Source organism: Orbicella franksi, chromosome 11, assembly GCF_964199315.1.
Source record: "Orbicella franksi chromosome 11, jaOrbFran1.1, whole genome shotgun sequence".
In the NCBI taxonomy this organism is placed as follows: domain Eukaryota; kingdom Metazoa; phylum Cnidaria; class Anthozoa; order Scleractinia; family Merulinidae; genus Orbicella; species Orbicella franksi.
Window position 1 is genome coordinate 8,583,648 of NC_138155.1, and position 24,160 is coordinate 8,607,807.

Genomic DNA, 24,160 nt, shown 5'->3' on the forward strand with positions numbered 1-24,160 from the left:
ATTCTCTTCATTTGTAAGCCTTGGGTAACTGGTTTCAACAGCCACATTGCTATGCGATCCTTCTCCCTCTGTTTCAGCCCCACCATTTGATAGTAAGGCTACCCGCCTAAATCTTATTCCATCCATAGTTAGTAAAACTGGGTTTTCTGGTGTTTCTGGGATTTCTGTAGTATATGGATTCCCCCCATCAGCGATCCTAGAAACCTCATATTCTCTGTTCTGCTCACATCGAATGCATTCTTCACCTTCCAAATACGTAGAGCTACATAATAAACAAACAACGCGCTTATCAGCATCTGATGCTACCTGCGAAGTATTCAGGTTGACTGGCCGTTGAAAATTTTCCTCGTCTGCTTTAAGTTGTGAAAAGAATGTGTCTTGCCGCTGTAATCTTAGATAGAGGTAAGTTGTCGACGGATAGAGTCCATTTTCCTTTAAATAACTTTCAATAGTTACTTCACCAGGAAATCGAATAATGGCCGTTTGGGTTGTGTCGCAAATATCTAGGAGCATGTCGTCAACAGAGCCAGCGAAAGCACTTTTCCCGCCAGGGAAAAACATTGCAGTGGCTTTTTGCTTCAGGTCTTCAACTGTGGGAGGTTCCGACGCAATATAAGCAACGAACCGATTTGCGCCACCATTCTTCTGACGAACAGGAACAAAAACTTCTGACTTCTTGTCGTAATGAATCCAGCGAACTTGGATTCGATGTTCTTTATTGGTCTTTCTTTTTTTCCCTCTTGACTGACCTCTGATGCGGTCGAGCAATCCAGACAGTAGGCTTACCGTTGCTTGGTTTGGTTCACGGGTCGCTGCTTTAGAACTCGTAGAGGCAGATTCACCCTGACGTGTTATTTCCTCTCGGACGGTTTGCCTTATTATAGTATCCATCGTTTAAAACGCCAAGCACTGCCAAACTCAAACTAGAGGACAACTTTGCCGCCTTCCAAAATGGCGGGAGAAAAACACTCGCCTGTCTCAGTTCCCTTATGTTAAGTTCCAGTCTCTATCGTCCAACCGAAAAATCACAACAGAACTGTTTCAAAAATCACAACTGAACTGTGAAAAATCACAACTGAACTCTGAGCCTTCTGGGCCATCGTACAAGTCTCTCGTGCGCGGTACTTTTTATGTGAAAATGAGTTTAATCATAGTTAATTGAGAGGAATCCATGGTTATGAAGCCCCACAAACATCAAAGGAGCAAACAAAGATGCCAAGATTTATGTTGGAAGATCCACGACGCGTGCACAATCTTTTGATTTGCACTTATTCACTATGCATGGATTACGTAATCAAAAGGTTTCTATTGGTTAGTTCCACTGTCAGAAGTAAACAACTATTGTGTTTTGTTTACGGTCAAGACAAAAAAGCGAACGAAAATATACAACAAAACTTTTTCGCGTTTCATAACCATTCCTCTATGTCTCATTAGTTAATGGCAAACCGTCTACCCGTCAAAGTTTGGTTTGACGAGTTATCAATCATCATAAACCATCGGTCGGTATCAAGGCCATCGTTATCATGACCAGATGGTTCGGTGTTCGCTCTTCAAGCGGTTACACTTTCCAACCTTACCCCTCGCAACAGGACAAAGCCCTCCATTCCTCAGCGTAATTTCGCAGTAATGCCGTTCGGTCATGCCGGGACCTTGCAGCTGAGTCGATTCACTCCTTTGAGAAGTCTTCTTGCTTTAGCCACGTGCGCGACAGGTCTTCTGTTTATCGCGTCTTTTACTTACGAACTTGGCTATCTTTGGAAAACACAGCGCTATCGTATGGTGACAGAAAAGTAAGTGAACATTATATTTTTTCATCTTAATCAAAAAAACTCCGTCAATGCGTTTCTTAGATGTCAACTTCAAGTTTACGGTGCGTAGTCAGATCGTTCAAAATCAACTGTTAAATGTTTGTTTCCATGGCCCAAGCCACTGAAAACCCTCTTTGACGATGAGGTCAAATTTTCCCTGGAAGTTAATTAAAGGTGAAATAATTCTTGTCTCTTGGTTTTCCAACCAAGAGCCCTAAGACGATTAATATGATCGCGCGCCTTCCAAATTGCAAATTACAGCTAGCGGCTAATTGTGAATTCAAAAATGATAGAATAACTTATACCTAAACAAATACAGTCTGTGACATTAATTGCTTTTAGTATGAGAACCTTCGAGCTCCTGACTCTTAGGCCAAGAAATTGATACTTATAGCTGAATTATATCCAATCAATTCAAACCGCTTCTTTTTTTGTATCGAAATTATTGATCAAGCAAGATAAATAATAGTAATTGGACCGAGTGGAGTACAATTTAGGGAGTAATCGCGCGAGTGATTTAAAACTCGGACGAGCGCGGAGCGCGAGGCCGATTTGAAATTACGAGCTTCAATACTCCCTGAATTGAAAGACACGAGGTCCAATTACTAATTAATTGTATCTATAACAAATTTCGGAATCAAAATGTCTTTTCAGAACTTGTTTTGAGCAAAAACGTATGTAGCGCGTTTCATAAGTTTTTAAAACTGTAGGAAACATCGCAAAGAAAGCCATTAAAGCGAACGCAATTGAAGTGCGAGTCACGTGGGTATCAAATTACAGGTGTCCAATTACAAAAAAGTTAAAATTGGATACCTGTAGTTGGACACTCACGTGATCGCGCGCCGATTACGTGGCAAACAGGCGCGCGGAGAATCAATCACGATCGAGAATTTCGTTATAGATACAATTAAACTTCTTGTCGTATCCACGTTAAAGAAATTGTTGTGCTGAAGTTATCAGTGTTCAGCGTATATCACAATATTGCATATAATAATATATGTTAAATTTTTCGGTTAACACGGTGTTCCGTTGCAAGTTTTCTAAACGTGTATACCCCATTTACTGTTAAACGTGAAAGCCGTTTATATAACTTTTGCCAGTCCCAAAAAATAGACACTAGTAAATTGAATACCGAACTGCATTTTCCCCTGTTTTAACTGTTACAAAAGTAGGTCCGCAATGTGTACATGTGTGGCGTACAAAATTGAGCTGCTTCGACGGGAAGCTTGCTGCAAAATAAAAATTCTTTAGTACGTATTAAAATAAGCCCAAGTAATCTCTTTTTGAGTCGATAATTTAAAAGAATATTTACTCTCGAACGAGATTAGTCGGGCTAGTAATTTAAATGCATACAAACTAACTTTAAATTGACAGCCATTTATAAATAGGGTCTATTAAGTTTCTGTTGGCGGTTTGCACTGTCACGTAGTCAAAAATAAAAATCATAACCATTTGATAAATTACAACAAGAATCTGGGATATGATAGACGATTGAAAACTAAATAGCCTTGCCAAGATTTACGTCTGTGTGGTCAGTTTTTTCACTCGCGCCGTGTTTCATCCAAATTTATAGAGCTTTGTATGGAGTCGCCATGTCGGTTCCCCTCCGAGGGGCACTAACATGGTGGGTGTTCCGAGGGGCACCAACAACAACATTTTGACAGCAAAGGTTCCACATGTAGCCTTGCTTTGAAGGTCAGGATTTTGGGAACTAAAAAGCATCGTCTTCCATCGTGGTCTGATAAATTCAGTAATATACTTTTGTTTACGTAACCAAGTGAACTGAGTTCTGAGGTTTGTAGGTTGATTGGATAAATGAATGTAATAAATTAATCTCTGCCCTGTTAAGTTTTATAATACCTCTAACCTGAAAAATATGTGCACCTTTGAGTTTAGTCAACTATAGAGAGTAGCCCCTGAATTATTTCCAAACAAGTTGGAAGTCAAATTAAACAGCTGCATGACAACTGAATGCAAGAAAGAAGCCATCGTGGCCAATTCTGTAGGCATCTTGGATGTGGGGCCAAGGAGAGGGGAAACGCCATTATGGAAGCTGGTCAGCCAACGAAGTCCCAGGAATCAATTACGTCTTCTGTAGCGATTGCAATAGTCGAAGTGAGGAGAACAAGTTTTAACCCACTTGAGACATCTCAGTTCAAAACGTCCAATTAACATCGATGATCATTTTCGCAAATACGCAAATTAGTTTAATTTCAGAGCTGCACTAAGAGTTTCCAGCGATCTGATTGGTCGAGCGAGTTCTTATATGACGTTATATTAACTGCGCCAGGCGGTGATTATTAAGCTTGCCACCTTTGTTATCTCGTCAAGTAAACATGGCGGACAGTTGCTGAATGAGTTCATTTATTCGGAAGACATCACTCCAAGTCCGGGATATTTAACAATTATTCCATGAGCGCGCGTTGGCTATAACCAATCTCATATCCAACAAGCGCGAATGGAATAATTGTTTTATTAAATTCGGTGCGTTTGTATTCTTGGAAATTACAGCTTAATTTTATTGGATTTTAGCTTTTCAAAACGACCGGAAGTCGACGTGGCAAAAACAACAACAAGTGGGAAATCACATGACACGCGCGCCGTCTGTAAAATTAGTTGAATGAAAAATTTAAAAGCGAAGCAAGCGAATTTGCTGCATAAAATTGCAGTCAAGTAGAATTCAAGGAACGTCTATCAAATGAAGGAGATGTAACCCTGATCAGAAAGCTTGCAAAGCGTTCAAGTTCCAGTCATGGAGAAGAGCCGAATAATTGTGCATTTGCACATTGCCGTTGATGCTGCGGAAACCTTTGATCGCCATGTGACAAAATTATTCTCGACAAGACCTCTTTCAGGATTCCCTTGCTTTGAAAGCCTTGGCATTTCGAACTGTACGTGTGGAGCTCACTGTTGGCAAGATTCTGCAGATTCAGAGTCAGGGACAAAAACTATCTTAGCGTCAGATTCATATTCAGAATCTCCGAGGCCACCCTGATGGTTTTTCGTGGGTGGTAAAGAACCGGGTTTTCTTCGGTTCAGCTCAAAACACTGAACTCCTCGAGGTGTTTTTCGCAAGGAAAGAATTGTTGGCGCTAGCTGTCGTTGTTCTCTCGTCCTCGTCGGCCAAAAAAGAGACCGAGATGAAACTAGGTCGTCCTCTGTAGCTGTGCGGGATTTTTGCTCTCGGCCGATCCGAGCTTGCTTAAGTCGAACACTTTCCTCATCTGCTGATTGGAAATTGTTTTCTTATGGACTACGCCAGTAATGATGCCTGTTTTCCTGAGGCCTTTTATAAATGCATATGCTCTAATAATTTATTTGCCTGGTCTACGATAATGGAAAACGGTTTGTTGTGCAGCGGCGTGCGAAGAAAATGATCAACTGGCGGCTCTAATGGATTTAGTCAATGAACTTTTGCAAATAGGTGTCGTCTTTCTTCCTCGCAGACGTGTAAAACCACTTCAAACAAACATTCAGTTCTTCTTTTGACATTTCTTATATCGGTTTCAAAAATTTGGGGCCACCTGGACTAGCAAGCCATTCTGTTAAGGTAAACATTGTTTTTGTTACATAATCTTCATGAATGCGTAAAATCTTGACGGTCATATTTTAATTTTGCAGCTTTTAAGAGAAACTTAACGTATACGTACCGTTAAATTAATCTAATCTCGAACTTTGTGGCTTTTTTGTTGTTACTGGGACGGCATTGTCCATAATTTCCTGTATTTCATCTGTAGATGGCTCACCGAATCTGTTTTTTTTTTTTTTTTCATCATTTTTTTGTCGACAAAACTTGGCTTCCCGCGAAAAAGTTTATGCCGAGCAACATTTACCACATTTATTTCCATAAAAGGTCAAACGCAGGTATAATGGCTGGTAACCGTGATCCAGTGAACCAATCAGAAAGCTAGAATTGCATTATCCGAGGCTGAGAATTTAATAATTGTACATATTTGAAAGGATGGAGCATTTTCAAAATGAATGCTGCCGCCATTCGACCAAAAATCCTTCTAGGAAGTCGTATTCAAGGCATTATGAAGAATCGTAAACCAGCAGTGGTTACATAGATCGCTGAAATTTATATTTCTTCAAACTAAACGTACTTATTTTTAGATGATGACAACTGTGAATGAAGTCATCAACGATGAAACAAAGATGCCAGATGAATTTATTTTTCGCAGTGTTTCACTCGTTTGGCTTACCGCCGAACTCGACGAGTGAATTAATTCACAATCGATGTACATGTAAGATTATTATTATGAATAAAACTACGGCTGCATGAACAATTGCGTCTCAGCTTTTATGTTTTTAGTCTGTTATTCTCTCTTTTTAGGTGTGAAATCATACGTAAAAAACTATTCGGCTCAGGTTCAGTGAATATTGGTGAATATTCGTCTCGACGTCGTCTCAGTGAATGTTCACCAATGTTCACTTCGCCTTCGTGAATTAAGCGACCATGTAACAAAACACATAATCACAATACATAATCACAATACATAATCACAATACATAACGACGTTTGAGGCGATTTTCCGAACATGTTATCAAAAATGATATCTTCACATGTGCTAGAATTTTTTGAAGAAATTAAAAATTCGAGACAAAGCAATGGTTTCTTACCTTAAAGTTATTTTTTAAGACCAATTTTGTGTTTAATTTAGTCTCGCTCGACTGCCGACGGTGACTGCTCGAGTATTTTTTTCTGAGTCATTTTCTAAAAAAGAAACAGCTTTTTCTTTCTTCTTCCTGCTTCTCGTACCAGTTCAATGCCTCGACAAGATTCTTTTGTAGCTTATCGTTCACCCAGTCACATAAAATATTATCTAAATCTTCAAACTAAGTTTCCACCATTTTAAAACACGGGGGGCGGGGGGAACTTTGTAATGATGACGTCAATGGCGCGTCGTCTGACCTCTAATAGATCACAGGCGAGAACCAGACAAACTGCGAGAAAAATGTGACTTATTATATTAAAAATATATATTCATCTATCAAACAAATCTATATTGATCCAATATTGAGTTGGTGGTTTAGAGGACTTTCATCAAACCAACAGAGGTAGAATTAAAAACTATTTTAAAAAATCTTTTTAAGTATTTACTGACAAACATTAAAAGCTATCAACTCTACAACCAAGTTTATTTTGTTTTAACAGGCAACAAGAAACAGTAGCAAACACAAACAGCAGTGGATAAAGTGCAAACACGTGCTCTCCCAGAGAACACGTCCTCTTTCTCAAGACGCACAAAACAGGTTCCACCACAATCGCCAATATCTTTTTCCGTTATGGCGACTCACGGAATCTTACCTTTGTGTTTGGTGGCAACACGTTGATTGTCTGGCCTCGTCGTTTTCAGGTCTCTTTTACATTGCCTTTAGAGAGACCTCGACTGAATTTTCTTTGCAGTCACACCAGGTACAATCAAAAACCGATGAATCATCTCTTTCCAAAGCCGACTGCCAAATACGTGACAATTCTCCGAAGCCCTGTTGACCAGTACGAGTCGGTTTTTAACTATATGGGGTTGGGCGATATTTATGGATTCGGCAGAGATCCCAGAAATGCTTTAGAAACATTCTTTAGCACTGGTATCGAATTGAAAGACTTTTTCAAAACAGCATCTACGCGCTTGGCTCGAAATCCCATGTCATTCGATTTAGGATTGGCCTACAAATTTCACCAGAATGTTACAGCTATCAACAATTACATTGCATTTTTGTCTAAGGAGTTTGACTTGGTTATGATCACAGATTACGTCGATGAGTCAGTCGTGCTGCTAAAATGCTTGCTTTGCTGGGAATTAGATGATATTCTTTATTTTAAATCTAACGAGAGACAAGACAAAGAGAGAGTTGTGGGCTTGAGCGACGAAGTTAAAGACAATATCAAGCGATGGAACGCAGCCGATGAGTTATTAATTACTCCAGTACTTTAACCAAACATTTTGGCACAAAATAAAAAAGGAAGGTACAGGTTTTTATGATGACCTGGCAGCTTTTCGCCGGAAGAAAGAGCAAGTGAGTTGCTTATGCTTGAAAAATGGCACAATTCTTCAACGACAATACAGTAACAAGTACGTCAAGACGGTTTCTTTAAAGCAGAACTTGAGGGGAGAAACAAGAGAGCAGTGCGAAAGAATGACGAGAAGTGAAAATTCGTATCTAGTGCAGTTAAGAAGGAAACAGTCAATGAGATTAGCAAGTCTTAGTGTAGCGGCAGCAAATGAAGAGAAGGCTGAAGAACTGACTAGCTGGGATGTGGCGATTGAGCTTAATTATGCTCCTGCATCCAAAACGACTGTACTAGGAGGTCGTCTTAGTGGAAATGTGGAGAAGCGGGAAAAAAGAGGTAGAAAACGAGGATATATTCGACACAAGGCTCGCCGGCAAGGGCGGAGTAGGGGTTTGGAAGGGGCGAGGGGTGGTGGGATAAGGAGAAAAGAAACTAGGAAGTAATTCTTTGTATCATTGAAGAGAAATACACTATTAAAACAAAACGAAAGAAACAGGGATGTAAAAATGAAATATCGCAGATCAAAGTTGTATGATGAAAGCCTCGACATTATGATATTCTAAGGTAACATAATGTAAGTAATAACTGTAGCACTTAGCTAAACTACTCGATTTTGAGAATTTGACACTTTAGTAGTTCTCCAAGCGGCAGGGGAGATCTGATCTTTGTGTTGAAAAAAATGATATCCTACATTATCAGAATGTGTTAGGTAAATGCATGTCTATTGAGGGAAAAATTCGAAATAAAGATAAGGATAAACTTTATAACCAGGGGCCCGTTTCTCGAAAACCCCGGAAACTTTTCGGGCCCCGAAAAGCCATTTTTAGTTAATCAGTATTTAATCAAAGACATAGAGTTGTATACTCCTGAAACTTTTTGTATGAAGGGAACTCTGTTCGTATTAAGAATAGGTGAAAAAAAACAAAAAAAAAAAAAAAAAAAAAAAAAAAACAGCTCTGTAATCATAAGGTTTGAGATTTTGCTACGGCTTTTCGGGTATGAAAACTTTTCGGGACCTTCGAGAAACGGGGCCCAGGTTGCTGCTTTTACTTACCACTGAAATCTCACAAACAAGAAGGGTGACAATTAAGCAAGAAGAAGAATCAACGCTACATTGGGAAAATTGAATTGTAAAAATATAAAGACAAATACCAGTTCTCAAAGGGGCTTTTACTCCAGAAAAAATGTTTTAAAATGCTGAAACAAGTAATACAAAGAAACTAAAATAACATAGTTAAAATTCTTGACTGGCTGGAGGCAGAGCAGTTGGCTAATTATATACAGACCACGCGAAATAAGGTAATGCTTGGTTGATTTGCGCCATATGTTTTTCAGTTAATGGCCTTCCGAGATGAAAAGAAGAATTCTAACTCGAGCAGAACTAGAGGGGTGCACATTTTGCACTGCGGAACGGTAAAATGGAGGGTAACAAATCGGTTGCCGTGAACTGCTTTTTCGAAAACAGGCAAGTGACAAAAAACAGTTTTTTTCTGAGCAGAAAACCCTTTTTCCTTCATATCTGGTCATGTCGAAAATTTTGAGCTCAGTCTTTTGTTTGTTTAGCTGGTTGTTTGTTTGTTTGTTTGTTTGGTTGTTTGTTTGTTTGGTTGTTTGTTTGTTTACTGTGTGTATTGTTTTGAGGAGGGACTCTCCAAGTGAGCTTTCTTCCGTGTTGTTTTGTCGTTTGGTTAACCTATGAGTAGTCTTAATGTGTGCTGGAAATGTTTCCACCGGGAAGACTAGAGTTTCTTGAAAAATAACCTGTCATCCAGAAACACATTTTAGAACAAAAAAGACAAGATTTATTTTACCAAGGTTTTGAACAATGGGAATATGGGTGAGTGAATATGAGAAGGCCAGAAAACATCTCGAAAATTTTCTTGTGATCTCAAGAGACATTGAAGACCGAAATGGCATGGTCAGGAGTAGTTCCAGTGATATACGAAATATCGTATATTTGAACTGCGTAGAAAGATGTAGAGACATCCATAATCATCGCAGTTTTATTCACAACTCAAGCGGCTGTGAAAATAAAAGCCGGAAAGAAATATGCTCAACGGGATCCCGTTCGAATTCAAGCCTGATTTTTTCGTTGTTGTTGTTTTGTTTTGTTTTGTTTTGCTTTGCTTTGTTTTGCTTTGTTTTGTTTTGCTTTGTTTTGTTTTGTTTTGTTTTGTTTTGTTTTGTTTTGTTTTTTTGTTTTGTTTTGTTTTGTTTTGTTTTTTTCCATGTGTTTAAATGGATTAGCCTCCATAATCATCGCAGTTTTATTCACAACTCAAGCAGCTGTGAAAATGAAGCAGGAAAAAATATGTTTCAACATGATCCCGTTCAAGCCTGATTGTTTTTCGTGTGTTTAAATGGATTAACCTTCTTGACGAAAGCCATAAAATTGTGTATCGATCCGTTAGAATAAAAGAAGACTTCAGACAATTGGGCCAAAAAAAATCATTGGCGAGGAGAAGAAAAATTAGGGACGGACATACACCACATGTTTCTCATGTAAACCTGTGTGTTGAATTCAGTTTCTCCCTTAGCAGTTATAGCAAAGCTAACGAATGTAAACAGAAATTTATCATCGTCAAAGCCATTATCTCAAGGAAGAGGAAGACAGCGAATTGGAAAGAAAAGCAAAGATAACAAGTGGCCCAAAATGAACCTTTCTATTTGTTACAAACCTATCCTTGCTCCCTTATTTTAACTTTCAGCTGAGAAAGAGCGCGGTTTTTTTTTTTTTTTTAACATATAGCTAAGCTCTGAGGCCTTCTATGTCAACCGGTCTTAGCTGATACCTGAGAAATGGGCTAGAACTTTGACTCATTGCTGAAAAATCTCCGAAATTTTATATGGGTAATCAAACGAAAAATTCCATATAAATAAAAAAAAAACGAGGGAAATTATTTGAATTTTGACACAACGCAAGTAAAATTATTGCTTAATTTTACGACTCAAGCAGTTCAAGGCCTGGATCAGGAATGAAAAGTAGATGTATGATTAGGCAGCCATATCTCTCGCTATATTTGTTTCATCAAGCTAGAATTTTCCCTGATTATTAAACCTGGCGTTCTCAAGTGTCCCGTGATCATTTTGTTAAAATTTAATAAATCGGCCAATTGGTGGCGAATTTTAATTGTAGTGTTCAATAAATGTGCATTTTCGATGCAAATTTAAATGATCTATCTTGCTACGTTTTCAAATGATGATTTTTAAATTTCCTTGATTCCAAGGATAGAAGATATAGATGATCAAAAGTCGAATGTTCTTGAAAAAAACACCTTTGAACCCATAAAATCTTTATGCAAAAAGAGGGACGGTGTCTTTAGAAATATAACTGATTAATTATATTCACAAGTAAAAGTCTTGGATCCAGGCCTTAAAGTACTTTTGAAATATACTATTTGATTACTTTTTAATAACTATCATGTTTGACAAATTGCACTTACGATCATAGGTTTTTGAGTTGTTTGTTGTCTACAGAAATTTTGCGCCAAACGTTGCCATAGTAATTTTATAATTTTACATACGAAATGATCAATCAAGGGCGCTGAAATTTGGCGCCAAAATTAATGCGTAAGTTGTCACCCGTGATATTAACTTGGTAACCTGGCCTGGGTTGTTCGAAAGGTGAATAACGCCGGATAAATTACCATCCAGTGGATAGGGTGGTTTGTTTTGTTAACATCTATCCACTGGATAGTGTTATCCAACCTTCGAACAACTGGGGCCTGGATTTTATCACCCCTATCCAGAAACCCTCTCGTTGTAAATTGCAATCCGTCAAAACGGACCTTGGGAAAATCATAGAGACTTGGGTGTGACGTAATCTCGTCTGGCAGAATCCCTCCGATCTCATTTATTACGTAATAACCAAAAACGAAACGTAATTTGCTTATTAAATTAATACGAGGCTGTTACCAGCGAAATGTTGACGGCTGTTGCGCGTCATCAGAGGGTGCAGTTGAAGGTGGCCTTATGTTTGAATCTCAGCGCGTTTTTCAAAACTTGCTTTTGTTTTGTTTTGCTATATAACAAATCACTTAATGGCTGGTCCCTTGGGGAACGGTGAATTTTGTTTCCCTCAAATCTCAATGTTTTCCTCAATTTCGTCCCTGGGAAACATTGAGATCATCGGGAAACAAAATTCACTGTTCCCCTCGGGACCAGTCATTAGGCGTTAAATATTTCTCTATGGTAACCTATTGTGTCACGAAAATGATAACAAAGTGTCCACCAATGATTGAGCAATATTTTTACACCATGATTATGGCAACAACTGAGAAAGAATGGTTAAAATAAAATCTAAGTCTTGGAAAATGCTGGAAACTGTCTCGAGCCACCTAAAGTGCTCATTTTTCATTGTCACCAATTTCGAAAAACAGGTTACCGAATTGTTTTGGTTCTCTAGCGGGCAAGGGGCAGCGAAAGAGATTTCACTTTCTTAAAACCTTCACGCGTCTCGTGTCTTTTTTTTTTTTTTTTTTGTAATTCTGCAGAAATTTAAAAGTACTATTAACTGTTTTTTGTGATATGCTGAAAGCTCACCAGTAACATGTACGAAAGATGTCCTATTCAAATTTTACAAAATGAGTCCAGTGAGTCATGCATATACGTACAGTACTTGTGACTTGAATTGTGAATGAAACGCGATGGGAAAATGCAAAGTGCGGCTGTTCAGCAATGACAAATGCCATTGTAAGCAAAATTAAGACGGTGCCAAAAAAGACAAAATCAAGGTATACATACCTATATCATTTGACCTTCAATAACTTGAACCACGTTGGTCAACATGTGACAGTTCAAAACATTCAGTACTGTAGTCCCGGCAAAACATTGAAACTACTAGTCGCATGAAGTCCATGTACTCTGTAGCAGTAACCCGACGTTATTCCTTTTGAAACCCACAAAGTTCGCAGTAAATGGACCGATTTCCTGTTGCTTTGCTTTGCTTTGCTTTGCTTTGCTTTGCTTTGTTCTGTTTCACGTTACGTCTATAGTTAATTTGATTAAAATAAACACTGTATGAATAGAAACACGAAAGTAGAAATACAGTAAACAACGATTTTTTTTTTTTTCGGTCCTTTGTTCTCAACCCCTGATAACTTGAACTCCCAAAAACTCCAACCTTTTTAAATTTTCCTTGAAGGTTCGAGTTATCGGGAGCCGACCGTAAATCGCCTGAGGGACCAGTCACAGACAAACTCAATAGTTTTTTTCTTATAAAAATGACTAAAACTTAGTGTTAGTCATTTTGAAACAGTTTTTACTTAACCACTTTTTACCTCAGTTAGTAGAACTATTTGTAATCCTAGTTCTAGTTTTAAACTTTAGTTTTAGTCTCACGGTTTTAGCTTTTATTACTTCTGTATGTTAGACATTAAATGTATATTTTAGACTTTTATTTTTTTACAGGACCCTCCTGAAAATCACTTCTAGGTGATTAGAGGCTTCCTCTCAAAATAATAATCTATTATTATAATTATTGTTGTTAGTTTTTAATATGCAATTGTTTTCAATAAACCCTGACTACTCCAACCTAATATAAATTCATCATGCCATTTTGAGCAGGGAATTTTTCTTGAGTATTGTGCCAAGTTCCAGGTGAATAGCGGTTTCAAAATATCATGAACAGGATGCTCAAACAACAAAGTCCAAGTGTGACCATCTTTTTTTCCAAGTGTGACCCAATTTCAAAATGTGTAACCCACACGCCCGCTAAGTAATAGAATTAACAATGATAAGGCAGATGGTCATTGCTATAGCTTTGCCTGGATTTAACGATCTTGGACGTTCAGTGACCCATACGTTTCTTCCCAAAAACAGATTTTATTTGCAATTATCTCCACATTGTCAAAAAATGAAAAAAAAATCGATGTGGGAAGTTAAAAGAAAATTCAAGATTTCTGTCCATCGACATCGGGACATCGAATCCTGCCATCTTGCGGCTGCAAGGCGCGTGAAACTATGGTCGCTAAGTGGGAACTTGTGTTCTAAGGAACCTCACCAGTTGATTAAATTCACTTAATATGTCCACTCAAGCAATATTTGGCAGAGAATATTCCACTTCAAAGATCTAATTGCAATAGTGTTGGGCTTAAAGACACTGTGGCGTTATTCCTTAACGAAGTCAGATTTTTTCACATTTAGGATGTTCTTCCGAGCGTGTTCAAGCTGTTCAAAATTAACCAAAAAATATGTTATTGACAGTCATTATTTCTTTGTTCCCTGTTGCTCAGTGGATTTCTGATCATAGCTTAGATATACCGATTCCATGGCTTTCAATGACAATATAAAATGGGGTTAACTAGCCTACACGACTTCCTCGGTTCGTGACATTTGTACATTTGTCGTTCTCTGTTCAGTCTCTCGACCTTTTTTGTCGCTTCACTCGTGTTTATGAAGGGCACTTCATGTTGTGTAATAAGGAGGAATTTTAAGTAGAGTGGAGCCGTTAGACTGTGCTATGGGAAATTTTTATTGATCATACGTCTGCATAGTTTCCGCTGTCATCTGCATTTCGCTTCGCAGAGTTTCACACCTCTGTAATTTGCAGTGTGTTTATGCATTGTTTAGGCTCGTTTCTATTGCAATATGTGCTTTTAGGTCTACACGAATTTGCTTTTGACAAACGAAGGCTCTGGGAACGAGATTGTAATGCACAATTTTGTACCTAATCTTCGGGAAATCTAACTTTTTGGTAAAAAAAAAAATAAATAAATAAATAAAATAGCTCTTTTAATAAACGTGGGCCTATTTAGCGTCATGGCAGCCAAAGAACTTATTTAAGGGTTAAAACGGCGTTGTTTGGTGAAAATTTCGTAGACAAGGGACCGTTCATTTTTTATCAGGTAGGGGGGGGCTGGTGGGATTTGGGGGGAGCCATGCGAAAAAAAATGGCTTTCGAGGGGGGGCCATCCCAAAAAAATAAGGGAAAAAGGGGGGGTCACGTGAAATATTTTAGTAAAACTTTAAAATGGCATAATGTTTGAATATCAAAAATATTGCTATAGAATAAACATAGAAGGCAGGATACAAATTTATTACAAACTTTCCTTCTGCTTTAAAAAAACGTTTGGCGACAAAAAGCATTTGTAGCTACTGAAAAGAAGTATTTAACACGGTTATTTTCGAATGCAACTTTCACTGGCACTCATCTTCATCTTCGCTGTCGTCGAGTTCTTCGTCGCTGCTTGTGCTGCTATGGGAGTCTCTTTCACCAATGGTGCAAGAAGCAGCAATGCTTTCCGTCAGTGTACTCTTCAGGGTACATGAAGGTGTAAACATAATCTCTGACTTCCTGCTCAAGGTTGGTGGTGATTCTGCTTCTTGCAGCATTGGTGAAATAATTCCCTTCCAAGAGCTGTGCGATGTATGGCCCATCTCTTCTAAATAACGACGTAGCAACATCCTCAACTTTAATACACTCTTCCGGGACGGCCGTTCTAGGAGGGCACACAAGACATTGTGGAAGATCATTTCCTAGCGGTTTTCCAACACAGATTCCATAAACTCGTTGGACGTTGTTTTCAGTCCGCTTCCTCTTTCTTTGATTGGACTTTCTGCGGTTTTCTTTTTTACTTCTCCTTTTGTTGACGTGCTATTTGAGTATGCCCTTGAATATGCTGTTATAATTGCTCTTATTTTCTAGTGTTTCCATGTCCTGCGTGACCTTCGTCAACTTAGCTTCTATACATTTGATCTGTTTTACATTAAAACTGTGGGCATTCATCAATTCAGATGAGGGAGATGCCAATGAGAGGCCAAATGCCACACGCTCAGGGCGAGCCATAACTAGGAGATCCGAAATTGACTTCTCTTTCTTTTGATTTGTTTTTCAAACAACAGCTCTCTGTAGTATAGGGATTGTAAATATTGTCCTCACAGTGAGCACAAAACGTGAAGTAGGGGGATAATAGAGAAATATTAAAAAAGTTGAAATCTAAATATTGTTTGTTCAATATTTTTTTTTTTGGGGGGGGGATATCCCCAAAAATGACAGCTATAAGGGGGGGGGGGCATGTGAAAAAATTGGTAAGCTAAGGGGGGGGGGGTCATGCGATTTTTAAATGGTGCTTCCCAAATCCCACCAGCTCCCCCTCCCTCATAAAAAATGAACGGTCCCCAAAGTGTAAAACAAGTTCACTTTCCACTACAATCGTGAATTTTTCAATGCATTTCACACTTTTTGCTACAAATTGTTTCTTTACATTTCCAGTCATCCTTTTTACGTTATTTTGTGGTCTTATGTTTCAGCGCCGTAGTTCTACAAAAAAAAAATAAAAAATAAAAAATAAAAAATTATTTCATACAATGATTTCAAACAGTAAAAAAGACTGATGTAATTTAATCCATACGGCTACAAATACTCGCCATGCACACATCTCCCTCAGTAAATAACCTTATTTTTGTAACTAGCTGTGTAAAGCAAGCTATCGATAACATGCTTTGGGTCACGCGCCTCGCGAGAAGTGATAAAACTAATAAAATTGTCACGTATTTACTGTGCAAGAACCAACAAACATTTCTCTTTTTAAGTCATTTCGTTATTAGAAAAAATATTTACAATACGGAGACATTTCACAGCGTGAATTTAATCTTTTAGCTTTTTAAGAATATTTTTTTCTATAAAGAGATAATCCACAGTGGCATGATTTGTTTTCGTATCGTATGTAACGCTTTGCGGCATTTTTAAGAATTTCTCCTTTGATGGATCAAGATTAGTTTTTAATAGGAAACCGAAAATCAAGTTCACCTTTGCCAACCTTTTAAGTGAACCGTTCAGTTTGGAAGTTATATAGGCGTTTCTTAGCTAAACCAGGAACATGGTTCAGGCAGATTAAAGAACACCGCCTTTACTAGGTTCGGTTAGAATTCCAAAACAGCTGAGGTTACCCAATCACAAGAAGACCCATGGTTCATCTTAACCAATCACAGAACATTGTAGACCAGGAACGCGCTTTATTATAGCGTCTTTTTATTTGTAAGCTGCACTTAGTGATCTGAAGCCAGCCAAACCACAGTGATTAAAGAGTTGTTGAAGTCCTCCCAGAGCTCTAAAATCTGTCCCGCAACACTGAATACGAACCTAGTGGCTTGAGGCCGGAGCTTATCCCGGTTTCTGTAGCAAGAGGCGACTAAGGGTATTTCTACTCCCCTCTGGATGGATGCCAGGCCATCGCAGGGTTACCCCCAGCATTAAGTTTGCCGGTAACCATTTATACATCCGGGTGGAGAGGGGCACTGTGAGAGTAAAGTGGCTTGCCCAAGAACACAGCACAATGTCTCCGGCCAGGGCTCAAATCCGGACCGCACCCGCCTCCCATCGATACTACAATAATTGTATCAAACAAATGCCCAAACACTGGTGAGCAAGTGGTGGCCATTTTCGTGATGCAAACGAATAACCCATTTGAAGCACTCTTAATTGTACATTTTTTAATGGGTTTGTAACTCAAGACCGGCTCCTGTAACCTTTTTTAATCGAATTCTAATCACCATGTCAAGTTTTACGTTTTTGGTAAGTGTAAAAAAATGGTGGAAGCAGATTCAGGACCCCCTCAATTGTTTTGGACAATTTAAGCTGGCTGTGAATACGCTACAATCTTCATCGATTCTGGCAGTGAAATCAGTTCCATCGTGAAACTCTTTGATTATTTTTTCTCAAGACCCGAAGTGTTGGTCAAACGGAGTCGCTAGTAGACGTAAGGATTTGCGATAGCCTGCATTCCCTTTAGTCGAAATCAATATTTACAGGCAAGTCCGCGGAAGTTTTCCACCCATCGGCAGCCAACACAAATTGATCGCACGTCATTCGTTACACGGACTGCAGCTAGCTTGTACTAGCAAGTAAACGTGAGGTCCATTTGCCCTTTCAACGCATACCTGTAAGCAAGTTCAACTTTCGCCTAAAAGTGCCGAGGCTCTTTTTCCGCTTACGGTAATAAACTTGCCAAAAATTTCATAAATAGTTATAAATATTGTGGTTATATAACAAAATGGGAACATATCATGACAGTATACGATACATCATTCGGCATTGAACTATCACATGAAATAGTTAGACTGAGACGTCACACAACTCCAAAATCCCCCCACCCAAGTCCCCAGGAAGTAAAAGTCGATACCCAATTTTCAGACCTATAAAATTAGTAAACGGAAAACCAGCAAACAAGAAAAAGGCCTCATCTGTGAAAACATTTGAGAAGGACAACAAATTTGCCAATGTTAATGCGGAAATAATCGGTTCCTGGTAAACAGAATACTCAAAGCCAAAGCCTGAGGGAAAAATCCACCCTATTTCAGGTCAATATGGTCCAAACACCTTTTTCAGAGACAAACAGCTCAACAACCATACTCTTTTGGGCGGCACATATCTCTGATAGCCCATATATAGGAGTATTCCCAACTCATCCCCCCCCCCCCCGCCTCCCGAGCTAAAAATAAAAAAAAAAATAAAAAAAATAAAAACGCAGTTTCTCCGCCAGGAAAATTTCTGCGCGATATTTCACGGGTCTCGTTTGGATCCTTTAATCTTTAAAATAAAAATTGTTTGCTTTGAAAGTCTTATTAAATCTTTCTATTCATTATTCTTTTATCCATTTTTGGCAACGCGTGACAAAATCCTATCAAGTGACCATTGCGTGACAGATAAATTAGGTCGACAGGACGCCAAATTTACATTTCCAAATTTCCAAATTTACATTTCAGCATGCATCATGAGCTAGGAGAACAGCACATAAGTATTTCGCTTAAGCAAGCAAGGCACTGAAGCTGGAAGGCCTCACCACTTTTATGGATTGCTTTTTAAGAACAAGGAATTGGAATGTGATAGATTATATCGGAGTCAGTTGAATGTCAATAGGAAGATGATGTACTTTGCGGAATTTGCCGAACTCCACGCGTCCCAATGGTTATCATGTAGGATTCTGAATACACCAGTACGTATTATTTGAATGTCATATTTTACAGAAGGTGAGCTCAACACGACTTTTCTGCCATAGTTTAAGTCCACATACCGAGAATATCAAAGGCAAAGAGACATTTTCACATTCCTTTTGATTATCTGGTCACAGGCACTTGCCTATTGTTTTCGTTTCTAGCAGGTTACCCTTACCAAAACAGCTGTATTTTTAAACTGATTTTAAACTGTTTTGAACGTATTTTGACGATTTAAACAGTATTTTGAAGTCACTATGGGGTATTTTTGTGCTATTTTGTACAAAATTCAAAATTTTGCTTCTTGTTTGTAATGTATTTCAAGTATAGTTAAAACCTACTTCATGATATTGGAATGATTTTCACTCTGTTTTTAACGTAGTTTGAGCTCAAAACAGGGTTTAAATAGGGGATTTAAAATCTATTTTAATACTACGGCCACAAAAATGTCGTTCAAACAGTTTAAAAATTCTAGTTAAACCCTGTTTTGAAAGTTATGTTGGCAATGGCCGTAGGTTTAAAAAGTATTTTACAAATTTTCAGTCTTAAAATAGTCTTTAAATAGGATATTTAAAATGTAGTTGACATGCCAAGAACATAAAATATGTTTTAAATAGGAAGTTTAAAACCTATTTGAGATAGCAATTCATATTATAAGCTTTAAAATACAACCAAAACAGTCTGTTTTAAACATATCTTAAGTTTTAATCAGGCGAGTATACTATTTAAATAGTAGTTTTAAATAATGACAATAATGTCTATCTTAAAAACAGATTTTAAATACACTATTTTTGCACTATTTATAAATCTAGCCCAATGGAAATTTATAATTCAATCAACATAATTTGCATCCCCTTTTTGAAAACTGCTTTAGTGTGTAAGCTTTTAAGACTCTCTCAATATCAAAATCAATCAAAAATTTAGCCAAGCCAAAAACATGAATCTGTGGACAAACAAACCTTTTCGCAAAACAGCACTCTCTTGCCGCCCTGCATGTACATGTATTCCTGTCTTTCTTTTTTTTCGAAGTATCAAGCACTGTTTATAACCAAAATGGCAGGCAAAGACTGAACAACTCCAGGACTTCCCAGAGGAGTTTTTCGATAGGCATTAAAGTAAATCCCAGTCTTCTCTAAAAGGACATGGTCACAGATGCCATGTTTGTTCACAAGTGAGGTTCAGGTTGAGAGCATGTGCTAGGCCGCATGTACATGCACAATATATAAGTTCTATCAAAAGTGTCATCACTTTAAAAATTTACCAGGAGCAATCAAATCTCTGAAAGCAGCAACTAATAACTCAAGGAAAATTGATCCAAGTAATTGGTTGACATTACTTATTACTGATTGGGGCTACTCCTAATGGCAAAACATGCCATCACTCACAAAGTAGACCAGAATTAAGATCTCACAATCAAATCACAAAAAAATCACATCTACTCAATATTAAAAAGAAAATTTCAAGGTACATGTAACTAGCTTGCAGTAATTAGCAAATTATTGATTGTGGTCAGTCATCATGTACGTGCTTCAAGATTACATAATTTACATACATGTAATTTTGGCAGAAAGTGTCCCACTCACAGTGTGCACGTGAAAGATCTCAAAACAAATCACAAGAAATGACAACCACTGAATATGAAAAAGAAAATTGCTTGTAGTAATCAGCCAGTTATTTATTGTGGTCCCTCATCATGGTATACATGCTTCAAGATCTTGCAAAAGTGCTGTCACTCACAAAGTACACCAAAATCAAGATCTCACAACCAAATTAATTCCTTTTTTTTTTTTTTTGTTCTTTCAAACAATTCTTTTTTCCTGTTTCCCATATGAGCAGTTACAGTTTTCCAGATTTGACAGTCATTTAATTTTGAAGTCAAAAGTGGTTTGAACTAATATTTGTGTACAACAGTTCAGTCATTATTGTTAACAATGTAGGAAATCCATTTTTTTTTTTTGTCTAAATGATAAAAGTTGTTGTTCCAGTCTGTTATGAGCAGACTTATGTTGAATTTAGTGGTTGGTTTCAATGACAGATGCTGTGACCAGGCTAATATTATGAGAGTCTGTGCTCTGATCTGTTAACAAGAGGCATTCACTACTAACATCACAGCAAGCTGGCAAAAAGCGCCGGTTCCACAATAACTGTGAATAATAATTATTATTGGATGAGGTTGAGCAAAATATCATGATTCGTCAGTGGCAAGCAGATCAATTATTTCCCGAAGCTGAAGGCTGAGCCAAATAATTGATCTGTGACCACCCAGTTTGGTTTCACATTTAAATCACTCTCTGACAGCTCAGCGAAGCGATCTGCCATTTAAATTATTTCACCTGAGAGCTTGGTTTCAATTACGCATGAGAGGAAAATTCAATATTATTTGCAGCAAACACATTTACACGGCACTATGCATGAGCAGATCATTACTTGTAGGCAGTTATTTACATGTCACTTGGTGGGCTCTCAGCCAATGAAAAGGAAGACAAAATGCATTGAATGACAAAAAGTTTTATTTTTCAGTTGTCAACAATAACATTTCAGAACACCTAGAGGCCTTTGCGCATTTGCTTGGATGCCATCTTGCAAACTAGAGCACAAGCTTCAAGATCTCGCAAACAACAACTACCGAACCAAGACTTGGAACATTTCATTATTAATTATGTACATGAATAAACTGCATTATCCACTTACCCATTCATTCATGTCCTAGTGGGCTATTCTGTAACTGGTTAAATTTACTCTGTTTCTTGAAAATGTTACAAGCAAAAGCGAATAAAGAACCCTCACTGGACCACATAAAAATGCCTTGGTGGTAAATCACACTGGTTCTGCAAATCTTTCCCAACTTAATTGTTTCATCTGCTTCAGTTTCTTGCAAAGAATGAAATACTTCAGCTACATGTAGTTTTCTGTGTTTTCATCCTTCTCTTATTACTTTGTCCTCTTGTCTTTCATTATTTTTTCTTCTTCTTGCCAGGTAATTTCTTCTTCCTGAACCTTGGTTGTGCTTAGCCATATTTTTTGGAAATATATCAACCTGCCACATAAATATAGTGCATTCATCTAATCAAAAATTTGTTGAATTTGAACTACACTGAATGCTTGTCTATCCCCCACTGAAGGTCAAAACTAACATGTGCATGGGGAGAAGTCCCTATCACTAGGCCCTTCAACCATTTTCCAGAGCCTCTTTGTGTGAATATCATTTTTGCCAAGAAATCTACATCCATAATATAGAAGAATGAAAATAATTAAAGTAAAATTAACGATAGAAACAATAGGACGAATACAGGTTGAGTGACACCTAAAGTCGCAACCAAAATGCAAGGATTCGACTGTTCATGGCAGGCTTGATTCAAGCTTGGATTTCATGTGTTATAGCATGCAATTACTCAATACATGAACATGTGTACAACACATTCTTGCACGACAACAAAGTGCGATTCCATTCATTCGAATGTCCCAATTTTGTTCTTCGAGTGTTCAGACCCAATCGTTCGATTAAGTTCGATTGATTTCGATAAAGTTCGTTTAATTGAACGTTCCATTTGGTACGTGATTAGTTACGTCTGGAGCAAAGCCATGCATCTAAGAGAAAGCTTCTTTTATGAATAAACATTTGGCGCATCCAAACAAGAAATCGCCAAGCATTACCCGCGTATGTTTCAATGTAAAATACCTGAAAATACGCTTGAAAAAGTTACGAGGGTTGTAAACAAAAAAATGAAGTTTAAGCAGATAAAATAAACAGATACCGTACCGTTAAAAATCCTGGGCTAAGAACTATATCCAATGTGGCGATCAATGCGATCCTCTTGCTTCGTTTTGGCGGTCGTAACTTTTGGCGCAAACAGATTTTCCGGTCGATTTTCCGCTGACCCGCCGGTGCAATACTCTGATGCGAGCATTTTGGTCAGCTGTGATTGCATGAAACATCATGTGAATGACCACGTGACTTGTTTCCATTTCAAAATTGCTGTGTAAAACGGAGGTTTCGTTCCAGTCGTTTAAAACTAGTGCAACAGTTCATTTGTTTGTTTTTTTACCTTTTACTGGACGAAAAGTTAAGGGACCGAACCGAATCATATGACTCGTGGGTGCAGCGACCATGATTTATCTTTCTGATAGACTTCAACTTGGTAATGTCTCAAGGAAATGGAGGTAAGCCGACCATCTTCTGTCTTGGTGTGTCTTTCATTCGAAAAGATGCATGCACATGTAAATACATGTAACATATCTGTAACCACATCAGCTGTTTTATCGAATTAGATGATTGCCTGTGAAACATAGATCTGAATTTTGAATTGTTCTTCGTCCAGTCTACATAATTAGGTACTGTTCTATATACATGTATGATCGGTTATATGGCAGTTATATGTTTGCAACTGTGTATGCCATTTTTGTGCAGCCGTAAATTACTCATCCATTGTGATCATTTTACTATCTTGACATGGCATAAACTGATCGATCTCTTCGTAGGGAAATTAAAGTGCGAGCTGTGGAAGTTGAATCAAACAGTTTGTTTTTCTTCAAGTGGAAAGGCAACTTTATAGACTTAACATGATAACAAAACATACATGGAGGCTAAAATATTAAACCCTGCAATAACTAAACAATGCAGTAAATAATTTTGTTTTTATTTTCAGCTTTGAGAAACAGGAGATGGAGAGTGGTGCTGCCCTGTTAGGGCCAAAGTCTCTGTGAGTTTGATAGGGGTCTTTCAACTGCCTTCTGGTTACAAAGTTATTGCTGCAATTCTGCAATCGTTGGTAAATTTTTAAAGGAGGAAATAACTAAATTTAGGGTTAGAAAGGAAGCTATATGTAACTTCTACAGTCATGCCACATCAGTGAAAGTACAGTTGTTTCTTGTTGGAAATGAATGAACCTTACAACTTGATGGGATAATTTTTGTTAACTTGTAAATAATAATAGTATCGATCATATATTACATACACTGCGGCTACAAAGTTTATTTCAAGGGGAACATGGTATGCATTAATTAATTCTTTCATGATTGAATACTGTGGTCTTTGTAAAACTTTACCTCAAATTGCACATGACCTTGACTTGTGACAGCTTGGGTTCTCTATAACTTACTGCAAGTGGTTTTGGTTTTTTAAGCTTCATCTTGCCAGGGCCGGAAAAAAAAAAATGAAATCTAGCTGCCCGGTGGGCCAGTATATTTTAGTTTTCAGTTGGCTCCACTAAAATATTACTAACGCCCAATGGGCATGTAGGGTTCATGCCTTATCAACTACATCAGTTACTAGTTGCTGTCTATATTCAGTGATAGACTATAACAAAATGAGTTTACTGGCACTATGAAACTAGGTGAAAGAAACTACCAACAGTGACAATATTGTTGTGTCAGATACAAATTATGCTTGGATTTTAAATTAATCCAT

At 37.9% G+C, this 24,160-nt stretch overlaps 2 protein-coding genes and 1 long non-coding RNA gene across 3 annotated transcripts in view; 2 read left to right on the forward strand and 1 right to left on the reverse strand.

Annotated features, from left to right (window-relative positions):
• The window catches only part of LOC145502054 (proprotein convertase subtilisin/kexin type 4-like), a 297,387-nt gene that overhangs the window by 206,828 nt on the left and 66,399 nt on the right, over window positions 1-24,160 (forward strand). The gene's annotated exons all lie outside the window — the stretch shown is intronic.
• On the forward strand, window positions 1,627-8,651 carry LOC145503312 (galactosylceramide sulfotransferase-like). The gene is given in 3 exon segments (XM_081482794.1): window positions 1,627-1,790; window positions 7,006-7,723; window positions 7,725-8,651. Coding segments are annotated over 3 exon segments (1,422 nt in total). The 3' UTR covers window positions 8,265-8,651.
• Window positions 21,252-22,610, reverse strand: LOC145502665 (uncharacterized). The gene is made up of 2 exons (XR_014051376.1): window positions 22,514-22,610; window positions 21,252-21,790 (listed from the first exon to the last, which is right to left on the reverse strand). It is a non-coding gene; the product is annotated as an uncharacterized LOC145502665 (long non-coding RNA).